At 41.6% G+C, this 24733-nt stretch overlaps 1 protein-coding gene across 2 annotated transcripts in view; it reads right to left on the reverse strand.

Annotated features, from left to right (window-relative positions):
• Positions 1-24733, reverse strand: part of Osi1 (Osiris 1) — a 90214-nt gene that overhangs the window by 33462 nt on the left and 32019 nt on the right. Inside the window, exons 1-3 of one of the 2 annotated variants that reach the window (XM_032439106.2) lie at positions 15541-15700; positions 15380-15461; positions 15098-15303 (exon numbers count right to left, since the gene is read on the reverse strand). In XM_032439106.2, the coding sequence (XP_032294997.1) occupies positions 15098-15303; positions 15380-15461; positions 15541-15594 (342 nt within the window). In that variant the 5' untranslated portion in view covers positions 15595-15700. Of the gene's footprint in view, positions 1-15097; positions 15304-15379; positions 15462-15540; positions 15701-24733 lie in introns of those variants that run through there. The other variant, XM_070207459.1, reaches the window with a different exon arrangement.

Here is a 24733-nt window from a genome sequence, read left to right on the forward strand (position 1 = left end):
GCTGGCAAGTGGGCTGGATTATTGGAAGGGGCGTGCCACAGCAGGTGGGCACAAGAGGCGCAACCGTCAAGAATGCTAGCCAGGGTCGGCGCGGGAGGAAGGCGGCCATAAGAGCCCGAAGCAGTGGCATTTAAAGGCCGTTTGGGCAGTCTGGGGCGTGGCCGCAGGCTGTTTATAGCGCATTTTATTTTAATAAAGACTTTTAATTGAATTTTCAATTGTTGCGCACGCGACACGGTGCCAATGCAGTGGCCGCCGTTGCAGCTATTGTTGCCATTGCAGCTGTTGCAGCTGCTGCAGCTGCTGTTGTTGTAGTTGTTGTAATTGTTGTTATCATCATTACGGCTTTATGTAGTGTATATCAACAGTCCATGTTGTTGCTGCCGCTGCTGCTGTTGATACTTTTCAATAACCTGCTGTTAAAGCGCAAGTTTGTGGTTAAACAATTACGCGGCTGCAGCAGCGAATGCGCCCAATGGCAGATAAAGGCCAGCAACATGGCCTCTCGTGTCATGTTGCACATACACACATACATATACACACTCAAAGGCGCACACACACACAAGCACAATTGATTTACACACGCGTCACAGCAGACGCAAATGGCGTTCGCCACTTCCTGTTTCCGCTTCCACGCTGCTTAGCGCGCTAGCCGCATACATGAGGATACAAGAAAAAAAAAAGACAAAAAGCCAGAATAAAAAATAAACGAAATAAAGTCCCCGTTAAATGTTAAATCAATGAACGTGGCAACAATTAAAATATTGTACTTGCCGCTTCCGTTTGACGCGCGACCATAAAAATCGGCGCCACATTTCGTTCGCTCATTTTTATTTATATTTATATTCGTTTTTTTTTTTTTTTTTTATTTTGTTGGTCTCGCGCAAATTATGGAATTTCAATCAATTATTTATTGCATGTAAATAATAAAATGTACGGCCAAAGTTATGCATTTTATTAATTTTTAATATGCAGCGTGTTGTTGCAAGCATTGCCGTTGGGCTCTTTGTTCACTTAACTGTCAAATGGTTGTTGTTGTTGTTGCTGTTGTTGCTGGTCGATTTACAGCGTAATTTTTATTTTAATATGCACTCTCCATGCGCATTGTTTGCACTTCAATTTTGTTGCACAAAATTTCAATTAGTTTTTCATGCACTTTGTTGGCTATTGTTTCCAGGCTAAGTGCCCGCACACACACACACACACACACACACACACACTCACACACATACACACACTTCCGTTAAATGTGTGTAAATTTTCCAATATTCACAGTTCTATTGTGGTATTTTACGCACTCATTTCGTTTTCAATAACCAATAATAACTTTATATAAATAAATACCACGCACACTCCACGCGCCAGTTAAGTTCCTTGCGAGGCCTCAGTGGACGATAAAGTGCAATGGCATATGCAATTCGAGAAAAACCGCACGACATGCTTTTGAATAGATCAGCGAGTATTTGAATATAATACACATACCCTGCAGCTGTGGCTATTCCTTCCTTAGTCTCACGCCATGGTAAATGCGTTCGTAATTATCTTCAGTGCATAGGATCCGGTCTTTAAGTGGTTTTTTTTTTTTTGCATATATATGGCACTCGTACATATATGCTATAGATGGACGGATAGAAGTTCAATGACCTGATTAAGAGTTTGCCTTTGCATGATAACATTTCTACCCGTACTCAATGGGATGAAGGAATAATGAAGTAGTTGTAATGTTTAATTACTTATGACCTTTTGGAAAATGTTTACAAATTCTATTTAAGTGTTGCTTAGGTTTTTCGTTTCAAAATAAATTTATAAGTGTGCAAGTGAAATTTAGTGATGATAAATTTCGGAAATATTTATTATAATATTCAAAAGAAGTTGACCTTCAGTGACTTCAGTGACCTTCAGTCTCAAACTTGCTGAACAACACATTTACTAAGTTAAGTAACTAAGTAAATGAAATAAATATGCACCCAAATAGCTTTCAGTTTTAACTGAATATAAATGCCAAACGAACTATATTATTGATTTATAGCAAACCTAACAGTAAAACTACAACACATACCAGAGTTGAATAAAATTCATGTAGAATTTCGGCAGAAGAATAGAAAATTAAATATCATCAAAAATAATAATTAATAAAACATATTTGAAGCTAAAAGCAAATTATAAAACTATGCCAAACATTTTAGCTGAAATTGAACTGTAAAATATTCTATTTAAAGAGGCTTAAATTGAATTGCATTCGACGATTCGCTAGTTTAAGCATATTTTAGATGTAATGAACAATAAATAGTGTTAATTTAAAGCTTTGCGCGAAGTACTTAATAATTATTTTATTCTAATTTAAGGTAGTTATTGCACTGGATTTTACGAATTCGCGCACATTACACAATTCAGAGGATACAATTGAAAATTAAAATTAATTTTAATTGCAATAGTTAACGTTTTATTGTGTACAATAAGCGATACTAATATCGCACTATTGAAGGCAAAATATCATTAAAATGTGCCACAAATTTGGATGTGGGTCTAAAGAAAAATTAGAATTCCATAAAAAAAAATAAAAAAAAACATAATTACCTGACCAAATGTGCACGGACAGAACCTCTGCTCATTTCCCCCAAAACCTCAAATGGGTTGTGAGAACGCAAAGAGTGCAGGGCGAAAATTAAAAAGATGAACTGAGAAAGACAAGAGAATATGTTGCAGCATGTGCTTTTTGAGCACACAAACAAAACCCCAACGACCGCAAACGTTGAGACTGGCCAAAAGGGCAAAAGCAACAGCCGGCAGGGGCATAACATAAGAATGTTGTTGCGGTTGCCCAGAAACGAGTCCGAGTTGCAGTTCGAGTCAGGGTCAGAATTTTACCCATATATACCCGTATATATATATTTATGTATAAAGTGAGCCTGACCGACGCACGCAAACAAGAATGTGAGTGGCAGACGGCTACATTTCAAGCTGCCGACGCCGAGGTGTCAAAATCAATTCAGGCTCGGGCCAAAAACTAACAAAAAGGCGCCAACACGCAGCAGGCTGGGTCGGAGCAGAGCAGTGGATGGATGGGGGAGGGGGTTGAGGTGTGACTGCATTAATTAAAAATTTGAATGCAATGCCAAGTGAAAAGCGCAGCACCTAACTAATTTTTCATAGGCTAATAAACTTGAATGCGGTAGCAAAAGCGAGCAATGCGATTGCAAAGCACAGCCAGAGCGAGTGTGTGGGCAAGGGGAAGTGGGCAGAGGAAAGGTGGGTGGGAAGGGGGGGGGGGGGGGGGGGGGGCGAAAGGGGGCAGAACTGGCACTCAACAGAATGCTGGGCCACAACTTGTTTTTTGCCGCACTGTCACCCAATTATGTCACACAGTGTACAACAAATTAATGCCTCGTTGCGTTGATTGCGCCGAGTGCGGCTGCTGTCGTCGTCGCCGTTGCTGTCAGCGTCGCAGTCAGCGTCGCAGTCGCTGTCGAGCGGGCGCACGAAAGTATGCAATGGAAAAAGTATGCAAAAGTAAAATCACTAAAAACAGCAGCCGACCGAGAATTCACGCTGAGGCCCGTCAGTCGCCATCGGTTTGTGTGTGTGTGTGTGTGTGTGTGTGTTGATGTCTGCCTGTAAGTGTGAGTGTGTGTGTATGCGTGCGCGTGTGTTGCTGTGTGATTGCGTGACAATTTCAAACAGATTTAACCGCCAATTTAAAATGAAGTCAATACAAGCGAAAGCAACTGAACTGCGCACGCAAAAATCTACCAAAATAAAAAGGGACAGTAGACCTGCAACAATAAAAACAGCGCAACTAACAGATACCCTTGAAAAACAGCTAGCATTATTAAGAGTCCAGCTCCGAGAGGCTAACAAAATCATTCAAAACAGTTCGACTACTGGATACCCTGTGAAAGTTGCTCTGTATCAGCACAACTTCAAGGCAACCCTTAAGCATTTAACATTTTTTTTATTAAAAGCTTTGTTTTAAGCGTTGCTTGCTTAACTTTAGCTGACTCGTTAGCACGCTTTACAGGGTAGCACAGCTGAGTTGTCGCCCAGCGACAGATCATCGGCCCATCAGCAGCGACGTAGACCGAATGTCCAATGTTGTCCATGTCTGGACTTCTCTCCATTTGTTTCGTATTTTTTTTTTTTATATATATTTTGTCTGATTTTGTTGCCAACCAACATTTAAATGCGCTCAGTGGGACCTCGGCCCGCACCACTGCTGTCGCTGGTCAGCGGTGCGTGCTCCACCGCCAGCTGTAAAATGTATTGTAAATTTCACGCGTTTTTTCGGCTCGCCTGTTGGCGGGTTGGCTTGACTCTGTGTGGGTTTACATTTTGTATTTTGTTTTCTTTTTTTCTTTTTTTTTTTTTTGTATATTGCTCTTATTTTCATGGGCCACGCTGTGCGCTGTGTCAGACAAACGATTTAAATGAAATAAATTACAATAAATCACTCAATCGGTTTAAATAAAAATGTTGCTCTTGTAATGAGATATCGTGTGCGGAGGCAGCAAAAAGTGGGCTGCCCAGCACTGGTGCGTCCAGAGAAAGTCTATAAAAATTACAGTGGAGATATTGATTTAGTGGCATTTATAAGGAGTTTTTGTCGCCGAGCATTTAAGATGTGTTGCGTCTACGATTGATGGATTATTTTATTTTTATTTATTTTTTTTATTTATTTATTTATTAATGGTCGACAAAACGAGTGTCTTCCTCATTATTCAAAAGGTTGTACAATATAAGTATATTCTAAAAGCCTAGTTAAAGGATACAATTTTCTAAATAGCATCACCGACCGATGGAGGTGTTTTATTTGCCAGTCCGGCCAGCTGTGCCCCTTTTCACAGCTAATTTTGTCAGTGACGCTATTAGAGCCTACATCTAAGCAGAAGGTTGTAAGTAGGAAAAAAGTGATCTCAAGTGAAATTAAAAATAATCTTAATTTGCTATATTAATAAAGAAAATACAATAAATAGGAAAAAAGAAAGTAAGAAAATTGTTAATAAAGTAAAGCAATGTAAGTTAGATAAAGAGTGTTAAGTGGATAGGACAAAGAGAAAAGTAATGGGAAATCGCCGACACGGTGGGGGAAAATTTTTCAGCCTGTCCGGCTAGCTATGCCCCTGCTCATAGCTGGGAATGGTCAGCGACTTCCCGAAGGTATCCTGAAAGCAACGATTTTATTAGGGGTAGAGACAGTTCGGTAGAGAAAACGTGATGTAAACTATTATAATTTTTACATAGCACGCGAAAAGAATTGTGCATAGCGTAATCAGTTGTGCACGTAGATAGTAATAAGGGGCGATAATTTCTGGTTGGTCTAGCCGGAACAGAGAATTGAAGACGCCCTAGCAGAAAAGGAGAATCAATGTCGCCAATAATCAACTTATGTAGAAGGACAACACCGAGAATTGTCCTACGGTTGATTAACGACGGAAGGTTGAGAAGAAGCAGTCTGCTGGAGTAGGACGGCAACCGAAGATTAGGGTCCCAATTTAAACCTCGTAAGGCAAAAAGCAGAAATTGCTTCTGAACAGATTCAATACGATCCTGGCTGTTGATATACTGTGGAGACCAGATGCAAGAGCAGTATTCAAGGATAGGGCGAACAAGAGAGATGTACAGAAGTTTTGTTATAAAAGGATCGTTAAACTCTTTAGACCATCGTTTAATGAATCCAAGTACACCTTTTGCCTCATTAACAATGGTATCTATATGAAGATTGAAACAGAGTTTAGAATCAAAAATAACGCCTAGATCCTTAACTGTTAGTATACGTTGCAAAGGGATATAGCCGATGTATAGATAGATTAGCTACTTAGGCCAAAATTCAGAGCGCTTGGATAAAGAGGGTGGATATATTGCATCATTTAACTAATCTCATTTGGGCTTAAATTAAATGAATTGATAAAAATATTGTTGTTGCGATTTTAAGAGTTGTTGACCAGTTGATAGTATGAAGGAGTCTTTGCAAGCTCATCAAGTATTTGATATTATATATTTAGTTATCTAAAAACAGAGAAATCAAATAGATGCACGATATCTATAATCCTAGAAGAATGACATAGCCAGTTATTTACTCTTATTTTTTTGAATAAAATACTAGGATTTTAGCTGATATCGTGTAAATGGTTTTATGGTTGAACCCTTACGTTGATTTCCTTCAGCTAATATCAAGTAATCTTTTCTATTACCTGTACTTGGAGAACTTGGCACTATAGCATAAATCTCTCATGCTCTCCTGATCAACCTGCATTTGTGTAGCACACACTTGAGAGCCATTCAATGCTGCAAATACATTTGCCGGCACGCTGAGCCATAAAGCAATTGACCAGGCAATCATTTGATACAAAAGCTCGGCTGTTTGAATCAAAGTAAGGTCCTGCTAAATAGTTGCTTTGTGTCTCACTTGCTCTCATGGCTTAGTATGGGACGCATAGTTGGGGCTTAGTGCTTAGTAGCAGTCAGTAGTGCATGTAAATGCCATGACAATGGCTCCTGGGCGGGTCAGGGGGGATGTAAGGTAGGGGTCAGAGCACTCAAAAGCATTACTCGCATTGCCATGAACCAGACAAATCTGAGTCGGGGTCAGCATCAGTAGACACACAACGTTTTGTCCACCTGAGTTGTCAACAAACCGTGAAATTATCAACCCAAATTGGACGACAACTTCGAGAGCCAGAGCGGGAGTGACAGAGAGAGGTAGAGAGGGAAAGAGGGAAAGAGTGTGGGCTGCGTAGAATCTTACTTTCTTTGGCATGAAGCGCACGTCTTAATGCATATGTTAAGCTGCCCCGACTGGGCAACCGGCTGGCCAACCGACTGCGAAAAGCTTTTAATACAAATTGAAAACGCTTGAGGAGCCAAAGGGGCTGCGAGTCTGTGGAGCAAAAAATGGCAAGCGCTCACAAAGAATCAAGACGCCGCACTTGTGATAAGCAGCCAGGTTGGTTACCCATGACAGCGAGCAGCACTATGAATACACGAATGGCTGCCCAAATGAGTGCCCAGATGTATCTATGGCTCACTAGATAGCACTGGGTAATCGCTGTACTGACTGACTCCATGTGCCAGTTCGTCTGCTCTTCAGCTGCATATCAGATAAACCTGCTCTAAGCATCATACAAATCTCGCTGTTGCCTTTTGCCAGGCTAGCTGCAGCCTTGCTCTTTGCCGCTTGCATAAATGTCAGGCTGGAAAATTTGCATAGCATTCACTTGCGGTTGCAGCTATTTATCTTGCTCGGGCATTTCAAGTGCAGCCCAAAAGTGGAGCACAGTTGAAGCAGATAGACATAGAGTGAGCTTGAGGTTGTGGGACAGCAAACGGAAATGCGCTTTATGCAGCATTTAAATGCGCCCATTTCCGTTGCCGTTGCCGTTGCCGTTGCCGGCCGTTGCCGACCTTCAGATGCCTCAATTATTTCATTAAGTAAAACGTTTGCATTTCACCTAATTCCGCCCAGTCGAGTCGACTTCTCCCCCTACGCCTCCCGGCCTTGGCCACATCCGCTGCATTCGTGTGCAGGCACGCAAAGGCGAGACTGGGAGCCGAAAATGTGGAAACGGCGAAACACACGAAACGGAATTTATTTCTCAATTCCCACTTCAATTTCGCAAATTGAATGAAAAAGCGCTTAAAAATATACAAAAGCAGCAGCCCGACCCGCAGCACCCATAGCCCAAAAATAAAGTAACAAAGCACACACACACAAGCCAGAGCCAGTGCCAGTGCCAGAGCCAGAGCCAGGGCCAGGGCCAGGACCAGGGCGGAAAAAAAAGAGAAGGGACAAAAAGGCAAACGAACAACGAGCAGAGCGAAAGGAAATCTTACAAATAAAACGGAAGTTAATTTACTACGTAAACCGAAAAGCATGGCGCAGCCACATCCGGTGAGGCAAAAGTGGGCGCAGTGGTTGCAAAAGGTGGCACAGACAGTGCTTACAGCTGCACTGCAAAGAAATACTACAGCTGGGAGCTGAGCGAGAACCAGCCCCAGCCAGCCAGCCCAAGCTGCGCCAGCGGTTGCCCATTTAATTGGCCAAGTTTGTGCTGCACCGCTTCAGGCAGCCGATGCCTGTCGCTTAAGGTAGCCAAATATTTGCTCATGCAACAGACGCGACTCAGACAGTGGCAGTCGGGAGAGGAGGGAGGGGGCAGGTTGAGGACTTGGACAGGTGCAGCTCACACTTGCAACCGCTTATTACGTTAACAATTGCGAATATCGGCGCGAAATGAGAGCGCTGAGCGCCCCGAGCAGAGCAGCGAGCAACGGACAGGATTACTTTGCATAATTTTAGGGGCTTACAAATAACAGGCAGCGATACCCTGCAATACAACCGCACACACACACACACACACTCAGAGAAGGAGCAGCAGCATTTGGCTACATTGCGGGTGCGCCAATGAAAACGGAAGGAAATTTCACTAGCCAAATGCAGCAGCAGCAGCAGCAGCCATGGGAATAGTTAGGAGCTGTGTGGGCGGCAGTCTCTCTCTGTGTGTGTGTGTGTGTGGATGTGGCGGGAGGCGTGTCAGGCAACAAAGGCGCATTAGAGCGATAGCGCGGGGCCAGCACAAGTATTTGTTATGCGGTAAAAATGCATAAAAATCCCGAGACCGGCATTTATTTAAATTTATGCCGTTATAACGTAATTTTGCATTACCCCCGAAAAATGATGGCGTCGGCGCCATTTTATTGTGCTGTATGTGTGTGTGTGTGTGTGTGTGGGTGTGGGTGTGGCACACATAACACAGGCATTTTTATAGAAATTTTGTGCACATTTTTGCGGCGCCGCGTCTTGCCTGCGGCCAAATAGTTCGCTTTTTATTTGTATTTTAACTAAATATTTGCAATTGTTATTCTTAAAATTTTTTTTTATCTATTTCTATATGCACAATTGTGTTGACTATTTATATGCTTCACATTTCAATTGTTTATGTATCTACATCCTTTTTTTTTTTTTGCGGCTCTCATTGAACACAATGCAAAACCCATTCATTTGTTATGCATATGAAGTAGACCAAAACAGCGCTTTGGCTTGCGGCACCAACAAAGGCATTCCTGCCTCTTGTCTGTTGCCTGTGTTGGTGGTTGGTGGTTGGTGGTGCACTCGAAATGGTTGCCAAATTAGTGGAGCGCTTGAGTGCGGTTTCCGCTGGCGCCAACAGAACCAAAGCACAATGGATAAACTAATATGCCAAACTATTCAAAATTAACTATTATATTTACAAAGGCGCCACAAATTTAGCTCTCGACTTTTAGTTATTCAATATAATGAATTTGAGAATTGTGTATATGAAAGAATTTGTCAAAAATGTAAAATGCAGCACACTGTTTTTATTATGCTTTGCTTTGAAGCCGATCACCAACAACGACGTCTTACGAGAAAGAATATTTTAACATATTCCTATTATTCCGTCTGTCTTTTTCACATGAATGAGTTCAACCTATTTCGCATTTTCCTCAATAATGTTCAAGTTTATTCAAACTTGGGACGCAGGATTTCCCTTTTCAAACCCTGGATGGTAATTAAATATTTGCAAAAGAATCTTGAACGGATATTGCGAACTCTTATAAATTCGCAACATTAATTAATGTGCAAATCCAAGGAGAACACACGCTGACTCCTCCTCTCCATCGCTTCCAGAGCTGGTTGCAATGTAGAGTAGATTATATAATTTGTTAATCTGTGCGACACGTAACTGGACTCAATGTCAATTACTTGGAAAGCCCCAAGCACGCGTCACAGTTAAAAGCTTCTCGGCTGCTGCCCAATCTTTGACTCCGACTAGAGCAGGTGGGATCTGGTTCAGGTTCTGGTGCTGGCATGGAAGGAGGCATCCAATCAAATGTAACTGTAACGCCATAGCAGTGTCTTCCACAGTTACTGCTACTGCTACTGCTACTGTGTTTTGAATACAAATTAGCTAAAGTGAGGGCCGCCCACGACAAGCAGCAGAAGCAAATCGACACGCCTCCAATCAATGCGCAGGACAACAACATTCTTGTCGACGCTGTCATTGCCGAAATCGACTTAATTTAAATTCAAACTAATTAATCAGATGCAGCTGCATCTGCAAATGCTAATACACATGCCTTCCAGGAGCCAGCAGCCTGCTAAGGCACCTCAATGAAGCCATCTGTCAACTAGCTTAACCTGAATAAATATAGGTCTATACATGTGCTGTGCAGCATGTTGATTGGGGCTGCGATAACAACTATCGCTGCTTAAGCTAATTAAACGCACAATTTGTAGGTCTGGGGCCAGCCCCATAAAGCTCTTAACATCTACCAAATGCTCAATACCATGTATCAATGTCTCACACCAGGCAGATGCCTGGCCTCGCTGCCAGGCACAGCTCAGGCAATGGCAGTTTCAATGATTTTGTTTAGCTCAGTGAATCGGAGAATTGAGTTCAACACACACACACACACACACACGAGTGTGTTTATGCGAGCGTGTGTGTGTGTTCTCGGCAATGGCACACACGAACGCAGCGAGACATTTGAATGTCTGTCATGAATTGATACCAATTTGCAATTGTTAATGAAACGCTTTGTGCTGTGCCGATTGCATTGCAGCACCACGCCCCCAGGCTAACCCAAGCCCCCAAATAAGTATAACTGAAACGCACACACACACACTTACCCACCCATATACATCTATATGTGTATGCTGGGCGCCTCCGGCTGCTCAGTTGCACTTCAATCTTCTGCGTTCATTTCACTTTCCTGTGTTTTCTTTGACATTCGAGTTACATTTTGGCCAAGTTTCGTGTGTGTGTGTGTGTGTATGTGGGAGGCAAGGTTGAAAGTCTCCAGGGATAACCACCCAACCCCTAAGTGTGTGTGTGTGTGTGCGTGTCAGTGTCCAGCGCACTCGTGTGCTTTTGCTCATTTCAATTTTGTAATTGAGATTAGCTCTTGGGAATAATGGAGATCAGATCATTTAATTAACTTTGTTTTCGAGCACATCGAATCCTGCAGCTCCTTTATGCTCATCCTCCTCTTATTCTTCTTCATCTTCTATCTCTGTTTCTTGCTATCACTCTGCCACAGTGTCAAGTGCCTGCAATTGTCCGTGTGGCGGCGTCCTTTCTGCTGTCCGTGCAACTGATTGAAGCTGGCAACGTCCAAACGCAATAATTTTACGACTCCTCCTTGTCAGCTGCTCCTCCACTTATTGTTGTTGTTGTTGCTGCTGCTGCTCGTCAATCTACTTGAGTGCTGCCAGTTAATTTTCTGTGGGCCAATTTCATTTGTTAATTTGCATTACGAATATTGCAAGCATTTTGTGGCCAATTTTCAGTATGATAATTTGTTGAATGTACTCGTTTTTTGAATACCCTGTACACGCTTTCAATTATTATATGAAGGGTTTTGATTAGACTGTGCAAGCATATGTTTACTCCGGAGATCTAGTATAGCTATATCCTATATTAGCTATTTCGTAAGCTGACCATGTTTTTATTCCAATCAAATGTGCCTCGTTTGTTTTCCAATTAAATCAAAATAAATTTGTATTATGATTACGAGCCAGCTTTCATGTATTTCAAGTATTTACTATTTATAATTTCAGTTGATCAACAATAGAAATTGTAGATGAATAAATTTAAAAGCTCAAAATCTAGCCTAGTGTCAAGTAGGCTTAGGAAACAGGATTTGAACCAATGATTTTTTAATCACTAGAGCCAAGATCTTTCTTTATTCTGCGGGTTATAAAATATTTGTCATGAAAGGAAAACAGCACAGAAGAAGACAACTTCCACCTCATTGAGTGCATACACATATATTTTTTACAGTGTGGGTTTTCTGTTTGTTTCCCTGTAAACTAGCTTCTTAACAAGATAAATCGGATTATGTTTATATATATATAGCTTAATATGAAGAGTCGATCAAAAAATGAGTTTTTCTTGCAAAATATGTTCTATTTTTCAAGATATATTGAACAAACTAAGCAAATACCTAATTTCTACAGTATACAGACACAGTTATACAGTTCTGGGCGTGACAAAAAAAGCCTTTTCTTTTTTGCAGAAAAGCTGTGCAATTATCTTGTGTAATATTTGTATTGTTTTTGTTATAATTATTTATGTTTGTTATATTTCTGTATTATTAAGAGCACAGCTCTTAACTGAGTACAGAGTATTTGTTAGTCACGCTCTGTCTATCCGAGACTTTTTATTCGTTTAAATGCACTTCTTGGTTTCCTTTGACATGGGAATGTTGAAAATGTGGTTCCCCATTGCAGTTGCTAGTTTCAATTAGCACTTGAAGTGCTCGTCGAGCTGCTTGAAAATATTTCGGGTCTATGCATCTCATTTACATTGGCTAAGTATTGTATTTTCTCAGGGCCTTTGTTGGCAGAAGCTGTCTCAGTTTTTCAGTGTTATTGTGAGCCGCTTTTCATTCTTTCATTTTGAAATTGCATTCAGCTGTTTGTTTTTAAGCGCTGTCATGGGAATTCAAAACGACTTTTTGAATAATCTTATTTATTTATTTTCACTCCATAGCCTGCTGCAGAAGTAGAAGTTTCCCAGCACCCAACCTCTATGCGGCCCTGGAGTTGCCTCGACTTTTGCCATTCACTTATTTATTTAGTTTTCCTTCTTTGCTTCTGCTTCTGCCTTTCCGACTTCTTGCGATATGTCAAAAGTACAGTGAAACGTCCCTCTGTTATCCTCCGCCCAGCCAATTGATGCCTCTGTCTGTGTATTGTGTAGGATGCATTCTGCCACGGCTTGTATTTTAATTAAAACTGGCTGCATGCTATTGCAAGCATTTGTGCAACACACAAAGGCCCCCTTCAACACAATATAATTTGCAAGCCAAAGGTGCGGATATTTGTTTGCTTTCAGGCCCAGCTTCAGCTTGCCAGCCTTCAACCTCTCAGCTATCTTTCTGTTGTTAAAAATACCTATTTAATTTCAAACACTCGACTTTATTAAAGCAGTTGGAGACGAATCTGAATAAACGCTGTTAGCTGCACCTGTAGGAAAGCCAAAAAACTCGATTTCTGATCAACCTAAATTAGATTAATGTAAAAGTTGCATAAACATCTTTATATCTTAGGTTTAGGTCGTTTGTGCGGCTGAAGGAGCAAAAATTCAAGGAAATAAACACCACTCGATAGTTTCATCAGCAGTTAGTCGTTCCCAATGCTATCGATATAACGGAATATTTCGGAATATTTATTATAACCAACGCAGCCTGTGGCATTTGCTTCCACTTTTATCGATAAATCTCAGAAGGTGCGCCTTAAGATACCTTTTCATTACGATTCCTTTGCATGAAACCAGAGAATCGGATGAGTGTTTGGCTTTCCTAATGCAATTAATTGAAAAAGATTAAATCTGTCAAAGCCCCACCATATTCTACTCTCAGAGGTCAAGGCAGAACAGAGTGGAGCCAACAACTTTTTACACTGTAAACGCAAAATGGATATTAAACAGTATCAAAATTTCTAAAGCATTGACAGCATGAACTTTGAAAACATTTTTGATGTTTTTCAATTAGGTAAAGGTCAGCAGTTGGTATAATTATCGATACACACACAATTGGTATTGAGTGCCTATCGAAAGCTGTGCAACATCCACTGAAATGTTAAGTTAAAATTAGATCATGTGTATTTCGGAGCAGAGACTTGTATGAAATGCGTTTTTATTGCTGTTCAAAGACTCGCTGCGCGCGCCACAGATTCAATGTCCTTTGTTAAGCAGGCTATTTATCTGCCGGCATTTGGTTAGGCCTCGTTGGAGTCATGGAAAAGGAAGGCGGGGGGGGTGCGTTTTGGTGTGGCGTTTACAGTTGAGTAGTGCAGTCGAATGCATTTGGCAGATCAAACGAAATGCGATTACGCATACGCAGCGTGCGCCGCGTGCCGCTTTGTAGCAAGGGACGGCAAGTGGGTGGGGCCGGGGCTGGATGCGAGTTTATGTGTGTGTGACTGTGACAGCTGTGCGGTTAATTAGGCCCTCAAAACGTAGCACGCCATTTTGTTGTCAGCATTTTGTACCTGCAGCGCTGGTTTTTGACAGTTGGCCAATTGGTTGCTCTCAAATTGCACGGCTCATTAAATTTCAATGGATGCTATCGGTGGGCGCGTATGATATACACGTTGGTGCCTGGCTAGAATTTACCGTTGCCTACTTCCAGGCGTAGAATTGTGCACGGCGCTCGCGTGCGTTGCCTACTTTTGGGGCGGCGGCTGGCATGCCCACAGCGCGGCGCGCGACATGCCACTGAGAGAAGGCGCCAAAAAGTTGTCGCAACTTTTTGAATGCCTCTGCGTTAACTTCTTGGCGCGAAAAGTTTGCTGTAAAATACTTTGCGCAAATATTGTTTTCGCATGCTTTTGTTGCGCTAAGCGCTCGAGGAAACAGTGTGGAGTCCCCCCCCTTTGCACTGTAGCCACGCCCCTTGCTGCACAGTAATTCAACTCTCTTGCAACGTAAATTGTATCAATGTGCGCTGTCTTTTTTAAGAGTTTGTAGCAACTTCTTGTTGTGTCTTCGTTGCGTCGCTCTCTCTCTATCGCTCCCTCTCTCTTTCTCTCGTGCTCGTGCTTTTGTTTCCGCCCTAGGTTTTGCCATGTATTGGCATTTTCAACGCTTATTTGTATCGTTTTCGCTCACTTTGTTGTTACTTTTGTTGTGGCTTGAGCTGTTGTTTGCGGCTGCCACTGCAACTTGCAACTTGCAGCGTGCAGTGTGCAACGCGCAGCCCTTCTTTGCCACAGATTTTTGCCATTTTGCCTGATGCTCTTTTCGACAATTTCCTTAAAAAGCAAACTTGAAAAACTTGCACGAAATATTTGTGGTGCCCGCCCGTTGCCTTTTTTCTTGTCTTTTCTATTTTCCAAAACTTTTCAAATCAATTGTGGCATCGAGTTTGTAACAATGACAAAAGCCTTTCAAAGCTTCTACTATCTATATGCATCATATTTAATACAACAATTCGTATAACATGAGATCGCTTTGTGCAGGGGCTTCACTGTACAGCAAGCTCTAGCGACGACGCACCACAGGCTTGAGTATGCCCTGGGAGCAATGCAGACTTTAATACCTAGGCCAAAGGAATATTTGAATTAAATGCAACTCACATGCGCACGCTTCAGTATGGAGTCCTTGTTAACGTCGTACGGCTGCTGCTTCGAGGGTATCTCCAGCACAGTGGGCACAGGCAGCAGGTGCTTGTCGATGGTGGCGCGTATCATGTCCGCATATATCTGATTGATCATTATGATGGCGATATCCTCGCGTGCCACGAAGCGCTTGAAGCACTCGTCTATGGCCGCGGCGCTGGTGTCTGTCAGGCAGAACAACAAGTCTCGGTTTAATTGGGAAACTCAAAATGAAAATTACTCATCTGCTGCCAAATTTACCTTTCTCGACAACCATAAAGTTCGACTGACGCTCCTCGTTGACTTCGCCAATGCCGCCAAGCAGAAAGCCAACGCAGGTGTCCTGCAGGAAGAAAGAGATGAGAAAAAAATAAACGGATTCAGAAAAACTTAAGCGACAAACGCGCTTGCGCTGCAGCCACCTCATCGCCTATGACAGCCATAAGTTTACCCTCTTCAAATGAACTATTTGACATTTTCGTTGGATGAATATTTCTCTGCTTGAAATGCGTACTGCTTTTCCAGAAAGTAGTTTTTTTTATTAATTTGTGATCAAAGCAAATTCAATGATATGCTGATAATTCTATTTTCTAAAAATAATTATATTGAAGTGGGAATTATTTATACAAAATAAGAGTGGGCTCAATCAAATGTTAAAAACTGCCTTTTAGAACAAATTTTAACTCTTATTTTTTTTATATTCATTATTATAGAGTTTAAAAAGTCAAAATTTGTTACGTAAGACGATTTTTAGTAAATATATAGGAAATTCTCTTTTTCTAAGCACTTAATTAAATTTGAAAATCTTTTAAAACATATATTTTAAACGGAGAAATGTTCAAATTAAGCTGGGCATAATATACAAATATTAAATATAACAGAAATATATAATATTATAAAAATCTTAATAAGAAGAAGAAAAGAATTTTTATTATTATTATTTTTATTATTTGAGATATAACTAATTAAAACCGCATCATTAGTTATTTAAAACAGCTTTTAATATTTGTTCAGCGTGCGTTTTGATAGCTCATAATACTAGTTTCCAATTAGAGCATATGAAAATTTAGATTGATAATTTGCAATAAAACTATTTGCTTTCAGCAGAAACCTGCTTAAAATTCAACAACAAATGCCATAATCCGAAACATAAATTGAATAATCGCCTGGACAGTCATCAAAATGTTGAAAAATGAACAGCATCTATTCAGCGTTGATTTGTGAAACATTTTCAGCGAAATGCGAAACGCGCCATATCCCAAAAACACATTTAAAAAAAAAAAACATAAAAGAAAAACAGAAAGGAAAAAAGGCGGGCGTCGCTGCACTTGACAGCTGCGGCGCATTTGATGGCAAATCGTTGGTTGCACTTAGCTGTTGCAGTTGTAGCTGGTGCTGTATTTTTTTTTATTACATTTTTTTTTTTTTTTGTAGTTTTGTGAAGCGTAAAACAAGTTTTATAATTGTTTAAAATGTTTGCTGCCAACGTCCATTGCAATGCAATTTTATAACGAATTTTGTCAGTTGGTGCACGAAAACTTAATCGAGAGCAGCAGCAGCAGCAGCAGCAGCGGCAGCAGCAGCAACAACAAATTGGTGCCAAAACGTTTTGCCCAGCTGCCCTCGATGACCCCTCGCACACCACCCCACCCGCGCCCTTTACAAAATCCCGCTGGCCGTGCCACGCCCATTGTGCTCTTTACGCAATGCTGCGCTCGAAAACTTTAATGCTGCGACAGCTCCTAATTGGATTAGATAACTTCTCAAAAGGGTTAAACATAACACAGCAAACAACAAACACACACACACACACAAACACACGCACACACAGAGATACACACATACGTATGCGCATTCAGCCACATTACGCATACGCCGCATTGTCTCTTTGGCCAAGTGAATCGCTTAAAATCCAAAGCCGGTTATGTGCACCATTTTACCTTTCCTTTTAGCTGTTGTTGTATATATTTGTTGTTGTTGTTTTGGTTGTTGCTGTTAACTCATTTGCGTTACGTAGATGCACAACAACAACAACAACAACACCCTGAAAACCTTTGCGCTACATTTAGCTAATCGTTGTACAAAACTTTCAACAATAACGCTTTGCCCTCTGTTGGCACTTAGTGCTCCAAAATTTTGAACTCCAATCGGTTTTTCAAATCAGCTCTAATTGTTAACATATCATTGGCCAATTTGGTGTTGTTTTCGTTGTTGTTGTTGCTGTCTGGTGTTGTTTGCCGTTGTCGTGTGGCATAACTAATTATGATTAATGTATTGCCGTGAGCCCCTGACATTTACAGTTAATTAATAATTGGCCCAAAATATTGCTTGGCTATAAAGTATTTACATTTATAGATATGGCTTGCAGTAAATGCAACGCCCTGAGGTGCATTGAACCTTTTGACTTGTCAACGGGCTTTAACCTAGCGCCAAATTGAATTTTCAAGAGGGCTCCGAGTTTTTTGAGTCGGCGGACAAAGAGAAGTTAAAAGAATATTAATATCGATTTTGCTTTACATTTACCGTAGCCTGACTACAAATCTTGCTGTTTGTGTTGGAGAGGCTTCTACAGACCCGGACGAAGTGAATTTTTGAAGCAGCAGCACAGCCCAGGCGCATCTCTTTGCAAAACGCGAAAATTGGCTATCAATTGGCCGGCGCCATTGCAAATTCAATACCAGCGCGAAAACCAATTGAAAGCCCTAATTCCTAGACCCCAAATCCATATCAGCGCTGGCCGCCTGACCTTTTTTCTTTTTCTTTTCTTTCTATATACCAACAACACGCTGCAGTAGCCAGTCATTCAGCTAACTAGCCAGACTTTGTTGCTGTACAGCAAGCGGCATTTTATGCTACCGGTTTTTGGTTTATTAACTGACAACAGCAGTGAACAACAGCAACCAACAGCAACAACGACAACAACAAAAATCTGTGACTTTACTGGCGTTTGGTTTTTAAATATGGTCATGGCAACATCTAATATGGTGCTGCCTAGAAAATTTTCACTTATGCCCGGCACGTTTTGCCTATTTTCCTCTTAAGCGCTAAATGCTTTGGGTCAAGCTCTCGAAATTGTTGAAAATTGTGCTGCATATGCCAGGCAAGGGGAGACGGGCAGTTGGGGTAATGTGTGGCGAGGGGTGACGACAACAACATGTTGTCTGTGTTTTCTCTTTTTCCCTAGAATAAACATGTGCTAAACGTTGATGTAGAACCTTAACTTGGATGTTTGGCTGGCCATGTTGTTTGAAATAAAATGTATCGAAATACTAAAGTTTCATTTGCTTGTTAATCGACAGGCAAACGGAAAGCTCTTCAACAGAAAGCATTAAGACTTTAGGTAGGAGCAAACAGAAGGTCCACTCCGAGTCTTACGGGGTATATACATATATGTAGCTAATGCAAGAGTTATTTTTTTTTGCCTGGGTCGAGAAGCATCAACTGCAGTTTATCGATAAGTTATAGCAAATGTTAAACAAACATAAAATTATATAAATTGTAGACAAACATAATTATATATAAATTAAAGCGTAGTATCTTTGCTTCTTTAAAGTAGATATATATTGTTATTGTAAATCGATATATACAATCAGTTGCACTTGATGGAAAATCGGTTACATATCGTAGGTAAAGTAAGAAGTGAACTTTAATTAGAAAACTAATATATTATGCATTGAAGAAATATTCATCGCACTAATAAAGTTAATGAGCTGAATTTTCAAGTTGCTTGCAAACTTGGCTCTCAGTTATTAGGCTAAACTAAATTGAAGACCTACTAACTGTAATAGATCGCATTAATATACGCGAGTAAGTTCTGCTTATGAGTAAACCATAAACTAGCTTAAGGTAGTATGGCTCTGACTTTTTCTATGGCTTACAACAGATGCAGACGTTTAAACACTTTCAAGCAGCCACCTGTTAGCCCCCCCCCCATCGATGGAGTCAGGTTTGGGCCTTCATTCCGGCACATTGCTCTTGTTTGTCTATGCCTTTCGCCCTTTCCTTTTTATTTTTTGAACTTTTAAGGCACACATGCTTGTTATTTATATAGTGCTTAAAAATAGCATAACATTTGCGGGCTTATATAATACGAGGTACAGCTGCCATGCCAACTGCCTTTGCCTTTGCCTTTGCCTTTGTCGCAGTTGTTGCCGTATGCACATCACGCAAATCAAGTCACACAAAATTCGCAATACGCTTTCTTCTTGAGCCTTTCAATGCGCGTATCACGCTGCCGCTGCTGCTGCCGCTGCTGATGGTTGCTGCTGCTGCTGATTATTCAACAATTTTTATTGAAAGGTAAAGAGGCGTGCAAAACATCAACTACAACAACATTAGCAAGAAAGCAATGAGCAAAATGTCAAATGCAGTCACCGAACAGAGAATACATAACAGCAAAGCAACATTAGCCTCAACAACAACAACAGCCTCATCAATATGAACGGAGATGCCGGCCTGCCATTCACCTGGCAGCTCAGCTAAAGTCTATATGCGATGTATATAGTATTCACCCGGCTTTGTTTTTGTAGTTCGATTCAATTGAACTGTAAAATTAGCATAATGACATTAAAATAAACCAACGACAGCAACAGCGACAAATGCAACATTTGGCTAAGTGGGGAAAGGTGGCAGCCGCAGCGGGTAAAACCGTTTTAAAGCCAATTCTAAAGTACAGTAAAAATCCGGTGAGTGGGTGCGTGTGCGTGTGTGCGTGTGCATGGTTAACTGTATAGACATAAGTTATGGGTAGGTGCAGTTGCAGTTCGTAAGCACGTAGCAATCAAATGCAACCGACTAAGCAACACTCTGCTCTCAGTGTTCGACGAGCTTAACGAATGCCAAAAAGATACCTATCGACAGGGGTTTAGTGACTCTAAAACTGTTAAGAAAATCAATGTGATTCTAAAACTATTATATTCAAGTCATTTTTCTTGAGTATTGTAGTATCTCGAAGACTGTAAGTTCGAGTGAATGTTTCGTATGTTGCGTCTCTTCTCAAGACATCTGCCTTGATTATGGCCCAAGGGAGTGAACCCAAGTGTCTCAGGAACCTTTCCTTTGAGAAGAGCCTTCTTAGTGTGGTAGCAGTGCTGCTTAAACTGTTAGCTTCATTAATTAAATCTACAAATGTGGACCTTAGAAACACCCTTCTTAGTTATGGGTTTCCCGCTCTGTGTCTTTCCTTAAAGCGTCCCTCATTGTAGTTTAAGTTACTCTTTATCTGTTCGCCTAATGCAGTGGCTACAAAACTTACTGAGCCTTTCAACTGTGCTTTTTATTTTGCGCCTAATGAATCTAAAACTGTTGTAAAAATGCCCCTTTTTCGCTTTATGAGCAGTGTATACAAATTCTGTAAACAGCTGGCTGGCGGCCAAAAATTGTGTCAAAATGCATTGAACGCAGTTTTATAATTCGTTGGATTGATAACCTCAGCACCGTCCAGGGAGCACCGCCCGCCCCGCTCGACCGACGATTCATTCATTTGGCTTTCGTGTATTTGTCAATTCCATTGACGAACTGGGTCAGCATGTGGCGATGCCAAACCGTTAATAGAAAATGCATTAAAGCCAGCCAACAAAAATAGCCAGGGAGACATGCGCTAAAGTGTTTGTTCCAATTCTGAGAGCATGCCGCACATTAGTCTTAAGTAATGGGGCGCTTCGGCCATCACGTGGCGAATCAAAATTTATCAAAAACGTCACGTAATTACGAGGCAGCCGTCACCAATTGACAAACCTAAGCACAAGCTAGCAGATACAGATACATAGCCAGAGATACAGATACACATTGCGACTTCTTTTCCAATTCCCAGCCAGCTGCCTGACGAATTCACCAACAGATGCGTTTGATTTGTGTTGTTGCCCCGTGTTGTCGACTGCCACAGCGTCTTTCACAGATTCTCAACTCTATTGTTGTCGTCCACATCGTCGTCGTCGCACAATGTATTGTATCTTATTTTATATTCCAATCACAAAAGGCGTTGTCAAAGCGGCGACAGCAACGCCAAAAGTTGTTGCCAGCTGAAGCCGTACCCGAACTCGTCTTTGTACTACACATGTGCATGTGTGTAAGCGTGTCTGTGTGTGTGTGTGTGTGTGTGTGTGTGTGTGTGTGTGTGTGTGTGCGTGTGGGAGCGGGAGAATCTCAAGAAGTGATCGCCACGTCACTTGCTCTTGGGTTTGGCTGCGTGCGGGGGCGGCTGTGGGCACGCACTTGGCAGGGGCTCAGCTGCTAATGGAGTGTTTTGCTAGTACGTTGACATCATCTGGGAGATTGAATGCTTGACGCATTAAAAAAGAAGGTTTCGATAAGCATCAAGGGGCTTTTTTTCCTAAATATTTCAGTTACTAGTGAAATTGGTAAAAACTATAAATACCCTGTCTATACAAATAACAATGCTGATCCGCCTTTGCAAATATCTGATCAGACCCGGCACGGCCAGAGTATCTGCCAGTCAGGCTTTAATGTTGCGTGCACGTTCATCTTATTTATGGCATATTTTGGAATTCTAAGCTATATATTGTACTTTTTTTTGCTTCCTCAGATGTGAGTAGATGTCTCTTATAATGAGAAATCACTTAGGCAACCGAACAATATGGGCACGGCTTCAAATGCCAGGCTAAGTATTTGGATGCCGTCAAGTTTTGGCGGAAGTACATTATCTGGTGTAAAAGAACATCGAGTCATAATGGTTAAATTTTAATTTTAATTTTAATTAAAAGAACATCGAATCATCAATGTTTTAATTTAAATAGTCTTAACTCGATATGATTTTTCACAGGTTGATTGCTCAATTGCTCTACGTTTATTTCAGACTTGCATAACAGCCGAGGCATTAAATTTTTTTCTCATATTCAAAAATTTTTAACAAAAACTCGTGTTATTCATATCTTAGACTATAGGAAAAAAAATGCAATTATCTTAAAATATCATCAATATTTGCAACGCTCTTGACAATTTGTTGCGCCTGTTGGCCAAGCCCAGCATATACATATTTGTAAATTTCTGTGTATATCTATTTTTTTCTCATTTCAATGCCTCAATTACTTTGACTTTCGATTGGATGACACAGCAGAGTCTGTGGTTTGAATTTTATAGCCCATCGTTTGGCTGTTGGGTGCTGGCTGAGGCGCAGCTTACGCTAAACCTTTTTCCAATAGCTGCCGCTTAATTGCCCATTTAAATTAATATAAATTTCAATTTGTGTGCAGCAGCAACACACACGCCCACACTGTTTTTGTCGAATGGCTGGATTGGCAATATGCAAAGCACAATGCGCATACCACATGTTGCCATTGCCGGCTGTCGACCCCCCCTCCACCGCCCTCTAACAACTCTACAACACAGCCTCGCCTAACCAAGCGCATGGAGCATGGAGCGCGCGACATGCGAGCTGTAAAAGAAATGTGAATATCAGCGCTTATAATACGCATGAAAATGAAATAAAATCGCATTTTTGTGATTGATTGAAGCATGAGTAATGAAAAATTGAGCGCGCAGCAGGCGAAAGGTGCTGCCAGCGGGTAGGGGTAGGGGGCAGTTGGGCGACGCGTGTTATGTATATGTCTGCATGACTCTGATTTTATGCACTACATTACCTTTGGATTTCAATTTGAATCAAATCAGGCAGCAATTTACCTAAATAAAAAGAAAATATGACGAAAACTGCAAGCACATGGGATCAACATAAAAACGGGCGGGAGGGCAGAGTTTTCTTCTCATTTTTTTTTTTGTTTTTTTTTTTTTTTTATATGAAAATTGAATAAAACTGAACTGAATTGAATTAACTGTCTGTGCAGCTGCAGGCAATATCTTCAGCTGTTGTCTATATACAAATATCTCAATCTAAATACAAATCGCTGGCTGTTGCCTGATGACACGCACGTAAGCTGAAGGCAGGAACAACAAAAGCAACAACAAAAGCATCAACAAATATAAAAATCGGCACAAACTTCCAACTAGCCAAACAGCAATGACAACATCAATACAAAAGACGCTGGCCAGCAAGTGGGTGGGAGGGACTGCGGCTGGATGTGCGTCTAAGCTAAACAAAAGTTACGAGCCATATTAAAATGTCATCGTGTCAATGGTGCAGACGCTTGACCAGCACACACAAAAAGAGAGAGAGAGAGAGAGAGAGAGAGACACTGAGAGCTCTGGCAACTCTGGCAGCAACCAGCAACTAACGACGACATGATGAAGCGTAAACAAACATGTTCAACTAGCAGACAGACGGCGGGCTCCCCGAGCTAGGGGTTGGGGCAAATGTGTGTGTGAGTGTAAAGTAAAACAAAATGAAATTTTACTTTGCATTTGAAATGATTTCCAACAGCTGCAGCAGCAACGTCTCTCCTCCACACACTCGCACACACACACACACATGCTGCAAATTTTTATTTGTATTTCAAATGTTTTGTGAAAGTGCCAGCAGCATTTGAGGCCAGAGTCCATTTGCTAAACGTACTATGCCAACCCATCCCCCCCACCCCCTTGATCAACCGTATTTTTTATTTGTGTGATTTTTGCAGGCTCTCAACTCCGACTGCGGCCCAGCCAGACTGCTGCCCAAAACTTACCTACCTAGGGCAACACGCTGCGGAGGCTGAGAAGTTGGTGACTGCCCTGCCAAAAAAAAAAAAAAGAGGAAAAAAAGAGAAAACTGCACAAACTAACATTTTGGGGCGACGCCCAGTGAACACCTAGTGGAAGGGGGCGGCACATGACTTTCAAATGCTGCAAGTTGAAGCAGGAACTGAAAACTGGTAACTGGGCACTGGGCACTGGGAACTGGGAACTGTAGCCGGGAGTAGATGACCCGCATGAAAATGCTGGCCCTGGCATATTTTTATGCCGCAAGCATGCAGGACAAATGGCTGAAATTTTTGCCGCTGCTGCTGCGTCGCTGTTGATGATGATGATGCCAACGACCAGGCAGAGGAGCAACAATGCCACTGGGCAATGGGCAATGGGCAATGGGCAGCAACGTGGCTGCCAACGTGGCTGCCTGCAGTTAGTTCTCCGACATGTGTACGTGGCTGGCCTGCATCAGTTCTCCATTTTGGGGCACGCGCGGCAGGAGTTGAGCAGGAAAACAAACTCAAAAAAAAAAAAAAAAAAAAAATACTGACTGCTCCTTAGCAAGCTCGGACATATTTTCTTGCTTCAACATTGTCCAGCTCGGGGGAGGGGAGGTGCGAGGGGGCAGTTTAGGCAATGCCCGGCAAAAATATGGAGAAATTGAACAAGTCGTCTGTCGGCGGCCCTAGAATTTATGTGTGTGCAGCGCGCGCCGCTGCCGCTCGAGTTGAAAATTAAACATTGCGTATACGCCTAGGTGCATAATAATTCATGCCTGGTCCAGGCAGGCAGCCAAGCAGGCTGGCAGGCAGGCCACCAGGCGACCAACTGCAACGAAATTGTGTGTAAAATGTTTTAATATGAGCTCATAATATACGAGCCAAAGACAAAGAGCAGCAGAGACAGTCAGAAGAGGGGCAGCAAAGGGTTTGGGGCGACCGCAGCTCAATTTCTGATTTATAGGCCAAGCAAAAAAAAAATAAATAACTAAAAAACATAGCAAAAGTGTTGCTACTCTTGAGAATGCAAGTGTTGTAC

The sequence above is a fragment of the Drosophila virilis genome, chromosome 2, assembly GCF_030788295.1.
Source record: "Drosophila virilis strain 15010-1051.87 chromosome 2, Dvir_AGI_RSII-ME, whole genome shotgun sequence".
NCBI classification, from domain to species: Eukaryota; Metazoa; Arthropoda; class Insecta; order Diptera; family Drosophilidae; genus Drosophila; species Drosophila virilis.